This window comes from Anarrhichthys ocellatus, unplaced genomic scaffold (genome assembly GCF_004355925.1).
Source record: "Anarrhichthys ocellatus isolate YVR2014 unplaced genomic scaffold, GSC_Weel_1.0 scaffold109, whole genome shotgun sequence".
NCBI classification, from domain to species: Eukaryota; Metazoa; Chordata; class Actinopteri; order Perciformes; family Anarhichadidae; genus Anarrhichthys; species Anarrhichthys ocellatus.
This window is the reverse complement of record NW_022280139.1, coordinates 145,882-158,630: the sequence shown is the minus strand read 5'-3', so window position 1 is coordinate 158,630 and position 12,749 is coordinate 145,882. Positions and strand designations below refer to the sequence as shown.

Here is a 12,749-nt window from a genome sequence, read left to right as displayed (position 1 = left end):
TCCAAGTGCTAACCACACTGTCCAATCCGATGACCACTGTGTCCTAAATGTGCTGATTGTACAACAAAAGTGGCATCACGTCATGCAGTCATACATTCAGTGGTTGCTGTAAAGAGAGATATAATGTTAATCAAATTTAGACCGCACTGAGATTTATCAATGTTTGATCCGTTGCGGTTGGACCACGGCTTGGCAATTCACGACATATCAACGCCTCTTTGGTATATATGGACCGGAAATCAGGCTATTATGCCTTCAAAATAAAGTGTAACAATAAATATCCTACAACCCTTTCGCCGTCAAAAGACAATCTGGGAATACTACAGTCGTATTTGTGATTACTTCAGACTCCCAAATGGAATAGTGTATCCTATTACACTCTTACTGCCATGTAGCGTTTATTACTCGTGAGAACAGATTTTATTTTGAAATATTATATCCGGAAGTAGTTTTTTTACACTCTTAGCTGCGCGTGGTCAGGACCAACAAGAAGCTGGGGAGAACATCCGCTAACAGGTGGGAAGTAACTTACTTCAAACTAACCAGTTATTGTTGGTGTATTAATATTGAACCAAACATATTTTTGTGTATTTGTATTTGTCTGCGCGGTAAACCAGTTGTAGTTCACTAGTTAAAGTGTAGCGTTAATTGATAGACGGTTAAAATGCTGCTGTAATGCTGCTGTTAGTTACACGTCTTTACGTCAAAATGGCTTCAGGCACATTTAACGGATTCTGCACGAGCTCGCTCCCTGTTTTCTAAAGCTTGAACCGGGTTTTCCGTTCATGTTGCTGTTTTAACGGTTCTGCAGTTGAACTTTTGGGTCCCGTCACTGCTGTCAGAAGGTTACGCTGGAGCTGAGAATGAATAGCGAAGGTTTTGTTTTCCATGAGTTACACTAGTCCAGACTGTTCAATAATATCAATAATATCTCAACACTACCGTTGAAAGTCCAACGGTAGTGAGATATTATGTTAACGGCCGGTTCTGCATAGATTTGCATTGCGGTGGCTGGCTTCTGTGTGTGTGTGTGTGTTAGTATGCATTACTGCAGTAAAGATAAAATACTATTCTGTGGAAATATATTTGCATAGAAAACATTAGACAGGTGGACAGAGACTGTACAATATGACGACTGGGGTCTCCATGACAGGTTTTGAGGTGAAAGGTGACTCGTGTCTGATTGGCTGACATCTATGACCCCACTCTTCTTTCATTGGTTCCTTGGTATGCATGCCCCCCCCCCCCCCCCCCCCCACACACACACACACACACACACGTGTCTCCCCCTCTCTTCTGTCTGGTGTTGCTCTCGTTATGCACGCGCTGCGCTTAAAGCGGATCAAGTGCCACAGGCGATCAGGACAACTTTGATTTTGCAGTCGATGAAGAATATTCGACTGATTTACTTTTGGAACAAGGTGCTCCTGTAAAACATATGAATGTATGCACAACGTAAATCAATGTGAAGTGAACGGAGCTCTCTTTGTACAAATACAATGTAATGGAGTACAAGTACACTGCTCAAAAAAATAAAGGGAACACTTAAACAACACAATGTAACTCCAAGTCAATCACACTTCTGTGAAATCAAACTGCCCACTTAGGAAGCAACACTGACAATCAATTTCACATGCTGTTGTGCAAATGGTATAGACAACAGGTGGAAATTATAGGCAATTAGCAAGACAGACACCCCCAATAAAGGAGTGGTTCTGCAGGTGGTGACCACAGACCACTTCTCAGTTCCTATGCTTTCTGGCTGAAGTTTTGGTCACTTTTGAATGCTGGCGGTGCTTTCACTCTAGTGGTAGCATGAGACGGAGTCTACAACCCACACAAGTGGCTCAGTTAGTGCAGCTCATCCAGGATGGCACATCAATGCGAGCTGTGGCAAGAAGGTTTGCGGTGTCTGTCAGCGTAGTGTCCAGAGCATGGAGGCGCTACCAGGAGACAGGCCAGTACATCAGGAGACGTGGAGGAGGCCGTAGGAGGGCAACAACCCAGCAGCAGGACCGCTACCTCCACCTTTGTGCAAGGAGGAACAGCAGGAGCACTGCCAGAGCCCTGCAAAATGACCTCCAGCAGGCCACAAATGTGCATGTGTCTGCTCAAACGGTCAGAAACAGACTCCATGAGGGTGGTATGAGGGCCCGACGTCCACAGGTGGGGGTTGTGTTTATAGCCCAACACCGGGCAGGACGTTTGGCATTTGCCAGAGAACACTTAGTTTAGATGCTTTAGTCCAGGTCTGGGAGGAGATCCCTCAGGAGACCATCCGCCACCTCATCAGGAGCATGCCCAGGCGTTGTAGGGAGGTCATACAGGCACGTGGAGGCCACACACACTACTGAGCCTCATTTGGACTTGTTTTAAGGACATTACATCAAAGTCGGATCAGCCTGTAGTGTGTTTTTCCACTTCAATTTTGAGTGTGACTCCAAATCCAGACCTCCATGGGTTAATAAATTTCATTTTCATTGATAATTTTTGTGTGATTTTATTGTCGGCACATTCAACTATGTAAAGAACAAAGTATTTAATAAGACTATTTCATTCATTCAGATCTAGGATGTGTTGCTTAAGTGTTCCCTTTATTTTTTTGAGCAGTGTATATAGAAGCATGAAACGGAACTACTCTCATCAAAGCCCTTGAGTAAATGTGTATTTAGTTACTTCCCACCATTATTTAGTTCTTCATTGGCACACCCATATTGATACACAGTGATGCCAAAGCACTGAACAAATATTAACATATGCTTAAAATGTATGCAGAACATTTTTTCAAACAATACATACAAATGTGTAATTATTCGACAATCAAGAAGCAAAGGTAAAAAGTAAAGTCATTAATGTAAGATAACACAACCATGAGTCCCAGAAACCAACCAGTATTTCCAATTCCTACCCTGCCTAAGGTGTGCTGTATTTCAATACATTTATGATAATATTATTATAGAAAACAATGTATATCAGTCTCAGTCAGCTGATCCAGTGAAGGTACGCTATCACCGACTGATTGAGCTGAAGAATGTATGTGATACCACAGTCTGAAACGAAAGTACATTTCTGTGATGGTGTTTAGGTTCTCAAAGGGACAGACATTTCTGAGGGAAGTGAAGCTCGGATTCAATATCAAATTTGTCCTTTTTTAAAAATCAACCGATTTAAAACTTTACAAAAGCAATACTGATTGTTGTTTGAAACCCATTTGTGTATAAACTGCCGTCCCAGATGAGTTCTAGCTGAAACGCGTTTGTTTTTGCCCACAATGAAAAAGAAGATGTTGGTGCTTTGTTCCTTTTGGTTTTAAAGTATTCCCATTTAACTGAACTGTAACCATGCACAGCATTGGATTTGTTGTTTTTTAGCTGAATATTGTCAGTGTAGGGCTGTTTGTCAGACAAAACCAGCAATTTAAGGACTTAAGAAATTGTAAATCTAACCTTTCAGTATTTCGGGACATTAATTAGCCTCATGGACTCTAAGCACAGACCCGATGTGAAAGCAACAACAGTATACGCCACAACGCGCTGAGTCGACAGGACAGCTTCCTCTCTGCAGTTTTTCCTTTGATCAGCTTTTATCTCACTCTCGCCTAATCATCTCAGCAGCCCACACCTGGGTCGCAGGTCACTGGGGGAAAGGTGAGGCGACCAGGCCGCTGCTTTGACCTGGTGGCTTTTACAAAGCACTCAGTTAGGAAGTCCCATTTCTATTCATGTCCCATGGAAGCTACAGATGAACGGGGCTGTGTTCATGTACAATACACTATTGTGGTATAAGATATGCTATATATTTTACTGTGTTGGTAACAGCAATTACAAAGATCCCAAACTCAGAGTGATTGATCTTCCAGCTTTTACTATCTCATTGATCTTCTCTGTGGATTAGTACGTTTATTGATTGTTTACACCGAGTCAATCAGGCCGAACATCTTGCCGTGAGCAGCCAATCAGAGCCCTCTATGGAGCAAGTGTGACCTTTGATTGGAAGATTAGCTGAGTTGTACCTTGTAACAGAATCTTTGCTGGGTGTTTTGTCCCAATGGTTTATATATATATATGTATATATATAATATCTGTGTGTCCACCGTGGAGAGCAGAGCGAGTGGGCCAGTTGCTGTAGCAGCAGCAGTAACAACAGCATTCCCGCGGTCGCTGTCGGTGGACGTTCAGCTAAAGGAAAGCCACTGTCTCACTATTACAGGTGAGGGGGGGGATTCAAAAGAATAGAACGGTACACTGACGTACAGAAACAGCTCTGTGTTGTTCTTATAGAAGGTAAAAACAACACGATCGTCATCTCATCTGTCTGCGTGCAGTTATTTAAACCTACTGCACGCGGGTGTAGTCTTGTACGGGTTGATCCAGCTCAGAAGTTGGCACAGTTTGAAGTATCTCAGTGACTGTGGAAGAGTTGATTTGTGGCAAATACCTCCAATTGATAAAATGTGTTGAATGTCTTTGATCCGGTGACATTCACAGCAGCTATGAGTTTTATGTGTTGTGTGTAAGCTATGTTGTAGTTTTGAACCTGTAACCGTGGTAAAGTGAACTGGAAGCTTTACCCACACTTGAGGCAAAAATGGACAAACTTGAAGCAGAACTTTAGAAAGAACATAATCTTCCCATCACAAGCGAAAAGTTTCATTGGTAACCTTCTGGTATGACCAGTAGCTTGTGGTGGTGAGTGTTTGTTAATGTTAACGTTATAGCTCTGAAACCGACGATATGTCTCTCTACTTATGCTACTCTACATCATAGTATAACATTAACTCATTGTCGCTTGTGGCCACAGTGGCTGGTGATGACATGGGATCATTTTAACGCTAATAGTATTTAAAAAAATATTTCATTTCAAAATGAGAAGAAAGGATTACTTTAAAAATGCAAAAAGGAAACCCTCCTACAGATGTTATATTACGTTATTGTGTCACCATGAGACAAATACAACTGACCAAAATCCTCTCTGTGATGTGATATCATTGCCAACAAGTTAACATGTAAACTAAGGGGCTTATGAGAATGTAAGTGCTTTTCACATGCACTCATCATCAGTGAATATTCACTGCAACAAAGAGGGGAATGACAGTAAGAGACTCACCATGTGTCTGTCTCCTCCGTATGCTAATGGAGACTGATTTGATTTGCTAAGCTTTGGTGTCAAATGCAGGCGTTCAGTAGAACTAGTTGTTCCAGGACATTGTCTTCATCCCCAAGGTTCACATGGAGGTGGACCTGTCCCCGTATTACATAAAGACCTCACACTCAGTTTCTAATCTGTTTATTCTTAAACAGCTCTTCTGCTCCGTCGCCTCACCTGTGTGTGTGTGTGTGTGTGTGTGTGTGTGTGTGTGTGTGTGTGTGTGTGTGTGTGTGTGTGTGTCGCCACACTGAGAACCTTATTCCCCACCTGTTAAACACAACCTGCTCAACTTGTCCTCAGAGAGTCTGTTAAACATACGATACATGATGTAATTACACTACAGTGTGCGCCGCTGTTATTATTCTACAGCAGTAGCAGCAGAACAAAGAGAGCAGGCTGTAGAAACACCGTCTTGCTGGAGGTCGACCTTCAGTGAGCGTGGATTCAAGAATTGAAAAAAGAGAGATGGTGTCCGACATGAACACAGAATGTTTTTGGTTAGAATCAAAAAACACAGGACATGATGTTTGTCTGTCCTCTGTGCCAAGGTGGTGAGCACTTCCAGGAAATTAACCTTGTTTTGAGTGGTTGACGATCGACAAGTGGGGGTTTTCCGGCTTGTGTGGGGTGTATCTTGGTTTGGTTTAGGTTGTAGAATTTCGGGACAGTTGGGCCCAGAACACATCGTCAGTAATGTTCCCTTGTGTCATTGAGTGTTTCGGCCTTTCAACACTATACACCCTCCCCAAGGGCGGCCAGCTGCATGATGATCAGCCCTTAGCTTATCATCCTGCAGCTGGCCGCCCTATATAGAATCGGTCTAGTTTAAATTTCCAACTGGGAACTCTGAAATACCGACTTCCCAGTTGAAAGTTAACGCAGCATCAGCTCCACCCTCTCGTGTCACTTCTGGTTGCCAAAAAACAAAATGTTGACAGCCAGGATGCTGAACTCGGGGATTCTCAAAACGGCAGTCCACAAACGACTGTGACTACATCCACTTCTTACACAATACACAAGATTTGTCCTTTTTAGCCAGGCTAGGCTCTAGGGAGGGCTCTGTCAGTCCATCACTTTGGTCCTGACAGAAATAACTCAACAACTTCATTACTAGAGGGTAGAATTGTGTAAAGATTTAACTAAGCACAGTACAAACACACAGAATGTGGGATCTTATAAGTAACACACCTAAAAAAATGACGGATTAAAATGACTTGAAGTGACAACTTTATAAATGTAAACAAATGAATGAGCGGTCTTCTCTTCCTCTCTTTAGGTCCCCTCCTGGCCAGCCTCCCGCCTCACATACTCCGTCCTACAACACACACTCCTCACCTCACCTCAGGGCCATCAAACATACCCAACACACCCACAATCCTCCACTCCACCCACGTTCACAAACGGGTACACTCTCCACAAACATACACTCCCCTTGTATCTCATCAGCAGCATCATGCTGAGCCAGGGCTTCCTGCAGAAGCTCAAGTTGCCAGATCTGGACGATGTCAGCGAATACATCAGGAATGTCTCCACCCCGATGTTGGTCAGCGTGGGGGCCGTGGCTGCTGCGACAACCTACTACCTGGCAACACGGCCCAAGGCCCTCCCACCGGTTTGTGACCTCTGTATGCAGTCCGTTGAGGTTCCGGTGAGTTTAATGCACGGATGCGTGAAGAGGACTGCTGTGTGATTTAGTGTGTCCCAATACACAGTGTGCCAAATGCAGTATGTCGGCCCACAACTACTATATCTATTGTGACACAAAATCCTTTGTGCAGCAGGTACATGAGCAAGAGGGTCAGTTGTATGTCCCAAATGAACAGTGTGTATTTTGTAAAAAGAAACAGTTACATGCAGAATGTAGACTGATGAGTCAATTTTCTTAATTTGAAGAAACAAATCCAAAAAAAAAAAAAAGCAAAAACAGTTCAACTTCCTCAGCCATCAAGACACTACTGCATGATGTATGTTTGTCAATCACTGTAGCAACCTAGACCTGGAAAAGTCCACGTGCAATGACTCAGCACTATTTCTCAGCTAGCCCCACAATCAACCGAACTGTAGCTGTATGTGGATGAAACATCCGAGCAAGAGACTGAAGCTGATGTCGGATCAATCTTTGTTTCTTTCGTCAGGGTGGAGAGCTGGCACGCCGATCAGTTCTGTTGAACGGAGACGCTAACATGTCACACTTTTACAACGATGCCAGGACAATGTATGAGTTCTTCCTCAGAGGAGTCCGAGTCTCCAGTAAGTCAAAAATACATTGATACGTCATATTTATTTTAGCTACTCCAGGCTGTCAGCCCAAAAAGTAAAGAAGCCTTTCCTCATACACGTGGTTTAAACATGAATTAAACTAGAGCACATTGTACTTTGTTAATTGTTGAATCTTTTCACTTATTGTGGTTTACTTCAATGACTGAGCCGTGTTCTTTGACCCTGCACTTTACTGAACACTATAAGCTCCAAAGTCTCGAGTCAGCAGTCTTCCCTGGTTACATCACAACATGTTGCCACCACTATAAACAACATAGTTTAACAGCTGCCCAGAACCATATGTGTGTTTTTACAAAAACATGTGCTTATATGTCAGCAGCAGAGTATACGGGCTAGGAAGGTACAGTATGTACGTATGTGTGATAAGAAGGTGGATTAATATACGTAAAAAGATCTTTGTTTATTAATTTCTCTCCTTCTTTCTCTAATTCTCTGTTCCCCCCCCCCCCCGGCCGCTCTCCGGTAATCCTGAAGATAACGGTCCCTGTCTGGGCTCCAGGAAACCAAAACAGCCGTACGATTGGATGTCCTACAGAGAGGTGAGAGTCACACATTGTAGCCTTAGTGGGGCGACACAGTGGTGGTTTTCATGTATGAATTTAGTGTCTAATGTAGCTTATTTAATGAATCGTATTTCCTCTAGCTTTGGAACTGATAACGGGGCATTTCTCCAGTTTTACACATAAAGTTCGGTTAAAGCAGCTACAAGGAACTCTCATTTTTTGGCGTCCCCTGAGGACGAAAGCGGAAGTTTTTTTTCACGGAATGAAGACTGCGTTTCCCGTGAGCACAACTGCCTCGTGTCGTAAAAATCTTGATCTGGCTAATGCAAGAAAGATGCAACTTCATAGTCTTCATAGTCATAAGAGCTTCACATTACTTTGGGGCCCTTGCTTTGGTTGACAGATGCAGCTAAACTTAGCTTCATTCAACCCATTTTAGCGCCAGTCTTCTAGTTGATGTTCTTGTTTACTTATGTAGGTCATATAGACGTATCAGGAAACACTTTAGACTGTTCCATTACTAATTAAACATGCCTTGTAGTACTTTTAACATGTGAGGAGTACTACTCCGTCTGTGAGAATAGTTCTTTGTCTTCTGTGGCTCTGGAGGAGAAAATAACCCGGATGATGTCGTCAAGGTTATCTCAGATACAGCTACGTCACAACCCGGCTCAAGGCTACACAAAGGAGGAGACCACATGAAGAGTAGAAGAACTAAAACGTTTATTATAGTGTCACTGGTCTCCTCTCTGAAGAGGCCTGTTCAGAGAGGGTTGTCACAGCTGGCAGCTTATACATTAATAACAGAAAGCCTGTGTTATAAAATGGGGTTGTGGAGTTTAAAGGTCATGGGCAGAAAAAGTGCGATCGAGGTGCATTATGGGACGTGTGGGATCCAGTATGTTTTCAGTTTGACCCACACTAGGCTCTAAAGTCAGAACATCTAGGCCTCTGCTACATAGATTTTGATCATTCAAAATAAATAAAAAATCTCGAGTCCTCCAGCTTCATGGAAGAGCAACACTAAATCAATCTATTACCCCATTTAAATGTAACATTCATGATTACATTCTCCAACTACCAACGCTATATTTTTTTAACAGGGAACAGATTTGTTTACAAGTTGTCTCACTAGTAAAACATTAATTCAGTTTGAGCCGTAATCAAAGTGAAATATTAATGGGACATTCCAGCAGAGTGATCGCCATGTTTTACTAGCTGATTACAACTGCTGTAAAACCAGTGGCCTCTGACATGTTTACTGTGGTAGTAACCGTGCATGTGAGTGTTTGGTATTGATACAAAAGTCACCACACATGGCATATGCCCTGTGCCCTTATGATTGATTTAATGAGGCTGAACAAAGGGTGTGTGTGTGTGTGTGTGTGTGTGTGTGTGTGTGTGTGTGTGTGTGTATGTGTGTGTGTGTGTGTGTCAGGTAATGGAGCGAACAGAGAATCTGGGTTCAGCATTTCTTCACAAAGGACACTCCAAGAACACAGACCCCCACGTTGGCATCTTCTCTCAGAACAGACCTGAGGTATAGACGACCTTTACCCATCGAGCCTGATCGCTTTAATATCACACTGCTTCACTGACCCATTACATAGACACACATGCATATTTTTAGATTCAGTGTGACTTACAGTTTTCAGAGGATATCATGATGTCCGATGTCCATTGTGAATAAACGTCAAAGATTCTGCTTAGCATCACATTTTTAGGTTTTCTTCAGGATCAAAGTAATCCAGTTATAGTTGTCTGTACATTGGATAAAGGAACTGCTAGTAGCCAATTCAGCTTACTTTAAATGGTGCTAATTAGCCAAAATATGAACAGGAAAAAGGACCAAAAAGGGGTCTCAAGTTGTAGGCACAGTGTACATCACTGAACCCATGGTATCAATATACTTCCTGTGTACAGTCTATTTATAATCTTATTAGTGTCTTATCTGCTATTGCCTGTGTGTGTGTGTGTGTGTGTGTGTGTGTGTGTGTGTGTGTGTGTGTGTGTAGTGGACAATCAGTGAGCTGGCATGTTACACCTATTCTCTGGTGGCAGTCCCTCTGTACGACACACTGGGAACAGAAGCCATCGGCTACATTATAGACAAAGGTAAACCCCAGCAGTGACATCACAATGACATCATCAATGCCCTTATATGGCAGTGTTTTAGTGGTGAAGAACTGCGTGTGAGCTGATCTGTTTCTGCAGCCTCCATCTCGACCATCGTGTGCGACGTGGTAGATAAAGCCAACCTGGTGCTGGACTGTGTCCGGGACAGGAAGCACTCTGTGAAAAACATCGTTCTGATGGAGACCCCCAGTGTGGACCTGGTCCACAGGGGGCAGCAGGCTGGAATCCACATCCTCAGCCTGCAGGAGATGGAGGTCAGCAGGTCTTTCTTCTGTCCCTTAATTCCTCTGTCTTTTTTCTATGTTCAGTTGTTTATTTTTCTCTTCACTTAGTTTGGAAATATTCGGTTCCCTGACGGGGAGCCATAATGTGATGGCCACCTATATGACCCTTTATAAACCCGTTAAAAACTATTATGGCTAGATTTCTTCTTGTGGTGCCTTCATTCCAGTTGTTATGTTTTGTTATCTAGATATTCTTGTTATTACTGTGTTCTTGTCATTTTCTCTGTCACTTGATCTCATCCACAATGGCTTCATTAATGTGCTTTTCTTGTTGTGCAGGCCATTGGGAAGGCCAACCATCACCAACCAGTGGTAAGTAAACAGTATCCTGTCAAAGAGCTATTACCAGTTAATACTTCTAATGGTGACGATGTGTGTTCTGTGGCACCGTTTGACCATCGACTCCCTGCAGCCTCCACGACCTGAGGACATGGCTCTCATCTGCTTCACCAGTGGAACAACAGGTCACACACACACACACATGAGTTTCACCCAATACAATTTCCATCAGTATCTTAAATACACCTTACATATACACTTAAACTCTAAAGAAATGGTTTGTGTGTGTGTACTTTCAGGAAACCCAAAGGGAGCTATGTTGACACATAGAAATGTTGTGTCTAACTGCTCAGCCTTCATCAAAATAACGGAGGTGAGTGTGATTCTTGAGCTGTTAAAGTTACAGTGAAACAGTCAGAGCTCCTTTATTAGGAGGACTTTTAAAGGATTTCAATCAAAGGGTTTCCTGCTGTACCTCCTCCTTTCCTCCTCCACCTCCTCCTCTCTATATCCACCTCCTCCTTTCCTTTTCCATCTCATCCTCTCCCTCTTCCTTTCCTTCTATACCTTCTTCCCTTCTCTACCTCTTCTGTTCCTCCCCTACTCCCTACTCTACCTCTATCTTTCCTTCGCCGAAATAAAAAATACATAAAACCTCTTATAATTACTCATAATATAACATGACTGTAACTGACAAAACAGTTTTCACTGCGGTACTAAAACAGATTTACTGAGGAACAAAGCAAAGGAGAAACCAGAAATTAAAAACGTGAATTCAGAGAAACTCAGAAGGAACATAGTGCGATGCAGTGAAAGCATAGGATAGACAGCAATGTAAGAAAAGGAGGTTAGTGCAGATTGAGCTTTGTTGGTTAAAAATACCTCAAATCCTCCTCCAAATCCATATCCAGATGTGCCAACTTATTGAAAGAGGAAGAACCACTAATGAAACATTATCAGTGTTTGTTGATGAACTCTCCCCTCTTCTCTCCAGTCCTACGCCAAGACCACCTCAGAGGATGTCTTGCTGTCTTTTCTGCCTCTGGCCCACATGTTTGAGAGGGTGGTGGAGGTACAACCACTGACTGTTTTCCCTTCCTGTCTGGTTCATGTCCATCGGTGTGTGTGTGTGTGTGTGTGTGTCTGTACAACTGTGTGTGTGTGTGTGTTTCTCTTCCTGTCTGTGTGTGCACGCCGTGTTTTAGGTTTCCTGTCCATTGTCTCACAGTGACGTCCATATTTCCTTCCTGCCCTTGGCTCATATGTTTGAGAGAGTAGTCCAGGTATTGTTTGTTGCCTTAGTTCCCATAGTCGCCCTTTTTGTTTAAGACCAAACATTATTCCTGCAAACCCTTGTGTGTTAACCTCCCTTTCATTGCATACTAAGCTCTGGTGACTTCTTAACTCATCCCCTCTCTATCTTTCTGATATTGCTGACAGGGAGTGATGATAGTGCACGGAGCCAGTATTGGCTTTTTCCAGGGAGACATTCGCCTGCTGGCGGATGACCTGAACACACTGAAACCCACTGTGTTTCCTGTGGTTCCCCGACTGCTCAACAGAATGTATGATAAGGTAGGTGGTGGGCGGTGTCGGCACTGCTCCTGAGTCTGGTGAATGTTCAAGACTTCACCGTAAGCACCATTTTGCATGAATGTAGCATCAAGATAAAGGAGGGGGATGATGCTGTTCCTACTAATTATGGTGTGTGTGTGTGTGTGTGTGTGTGTGTGTGTGTGTGTGTGTGTGTGTGTGTGTGGGGGGGTGTGTGTGTGTGGGTGGGGGGGGGGGGGGGGGTGTGGGTGTAGATCTTTGGGCAGGCCAACAGCTCCCTGAAGCACTGGCTGCTGGGATTCGCCTCCAGGAGGAAGGAGGCAGAGATGAGGAGAGGCATCGTGAGGAGAGACAGTATCTGGGATCGACTCATCTTCTGGAAGGTTCAGGTACGCAGAGCCAGCAGCACGGTTTATAAACTCCTCGCATGTCACTGTATGGTCGGCTGCTACATGTCCACCAATGTGTTTTTTTCCACGACGGCCGGTTGATATGTCCGATTCATTCCATTAACTTGATGTTTTGTTTTTGAACAATCTGTAAAATGTCTCCATTGTGAAAATGA

General features: G+C 43.4%; 1 protein-coding gene across 4 annotated transcripts in view; it reads left to right on the top strand.

The window, feature by feature from the left end:
• The first annotated feature begins 472 nt into the window (after nucleotides 1-472).
• LOC116399346 (long-chain-fatty-acid--CoA ligase 1-like) overlaps nucleotides 473-12,749 on the top strand; it is a 21,459-nt gene continuing 9,182 nt past the window's right edge. Inside the window, exons 1-13 of one of the 4 annotated variants that reach the window (XM_031876444.1) lie at nucleotides 473-516; nucleotides 6,425-6,796; nucleotides 7,284-7,398; nucleotides 7,903-7,967; nucleotides 9,370-9,471; nucleotides 9,947-10,046; nucleotides 10,146-10,321; nucleotides 10,631-10,663; nucleotides 10,764-10,815; nucleotides 10,930-11,003; nucleotides 11,836-11,913; nucleotides 12,071-12,205; nucleotides 12,439-12,573. In XM_031876444.1, coding sequence (XP_031732304.1) covers nucleotides 6,602-6,796; nucleotides 7,284-7,398; nucleotides 7,903-7,967; nucleotides 9,370-9,471; nucleotides 9,947-10,046; nucleotides 10,146-10,321; nucleotides 10,631-10,663; nucleotides 10,764-10,815; nucleotides 10,930-11,003; nucleotides 11,836-11,913; nucleotides 12,071-12,205; nucleotides 12,439-12,573 — 1,260 coding nt within the window. In that variant the 5' untranslated portion in view covers nucleotides 473-516; nucleotides 6,425-6,601. Of the gene's footprint in view, nucleotides 517-2,556; nucleotides 4,210-5,943; nucleotides 6,797-7,283; nucleotides 7,399-7,902; nucleotides 7,968-9,369; nucleotides 9,472-9,946; nucleotides 10,047-10,145; nucleotides 10,322-10,630; nucleotides 10,664-10,763; nucleotides 10,816-10,929; nucleotides 11,004-11,624; nucleotides 11,703-11,835; nucleotides 11,914-12,070; nucleotides 12,206-12,438; nucleotides 12,574-12,749 lie in introns of those variants that run through there. The other 3 variants (XM_031876443.1, XM_031876445.1, XM_031876442.1) reach the window with 3 other exon arrangements.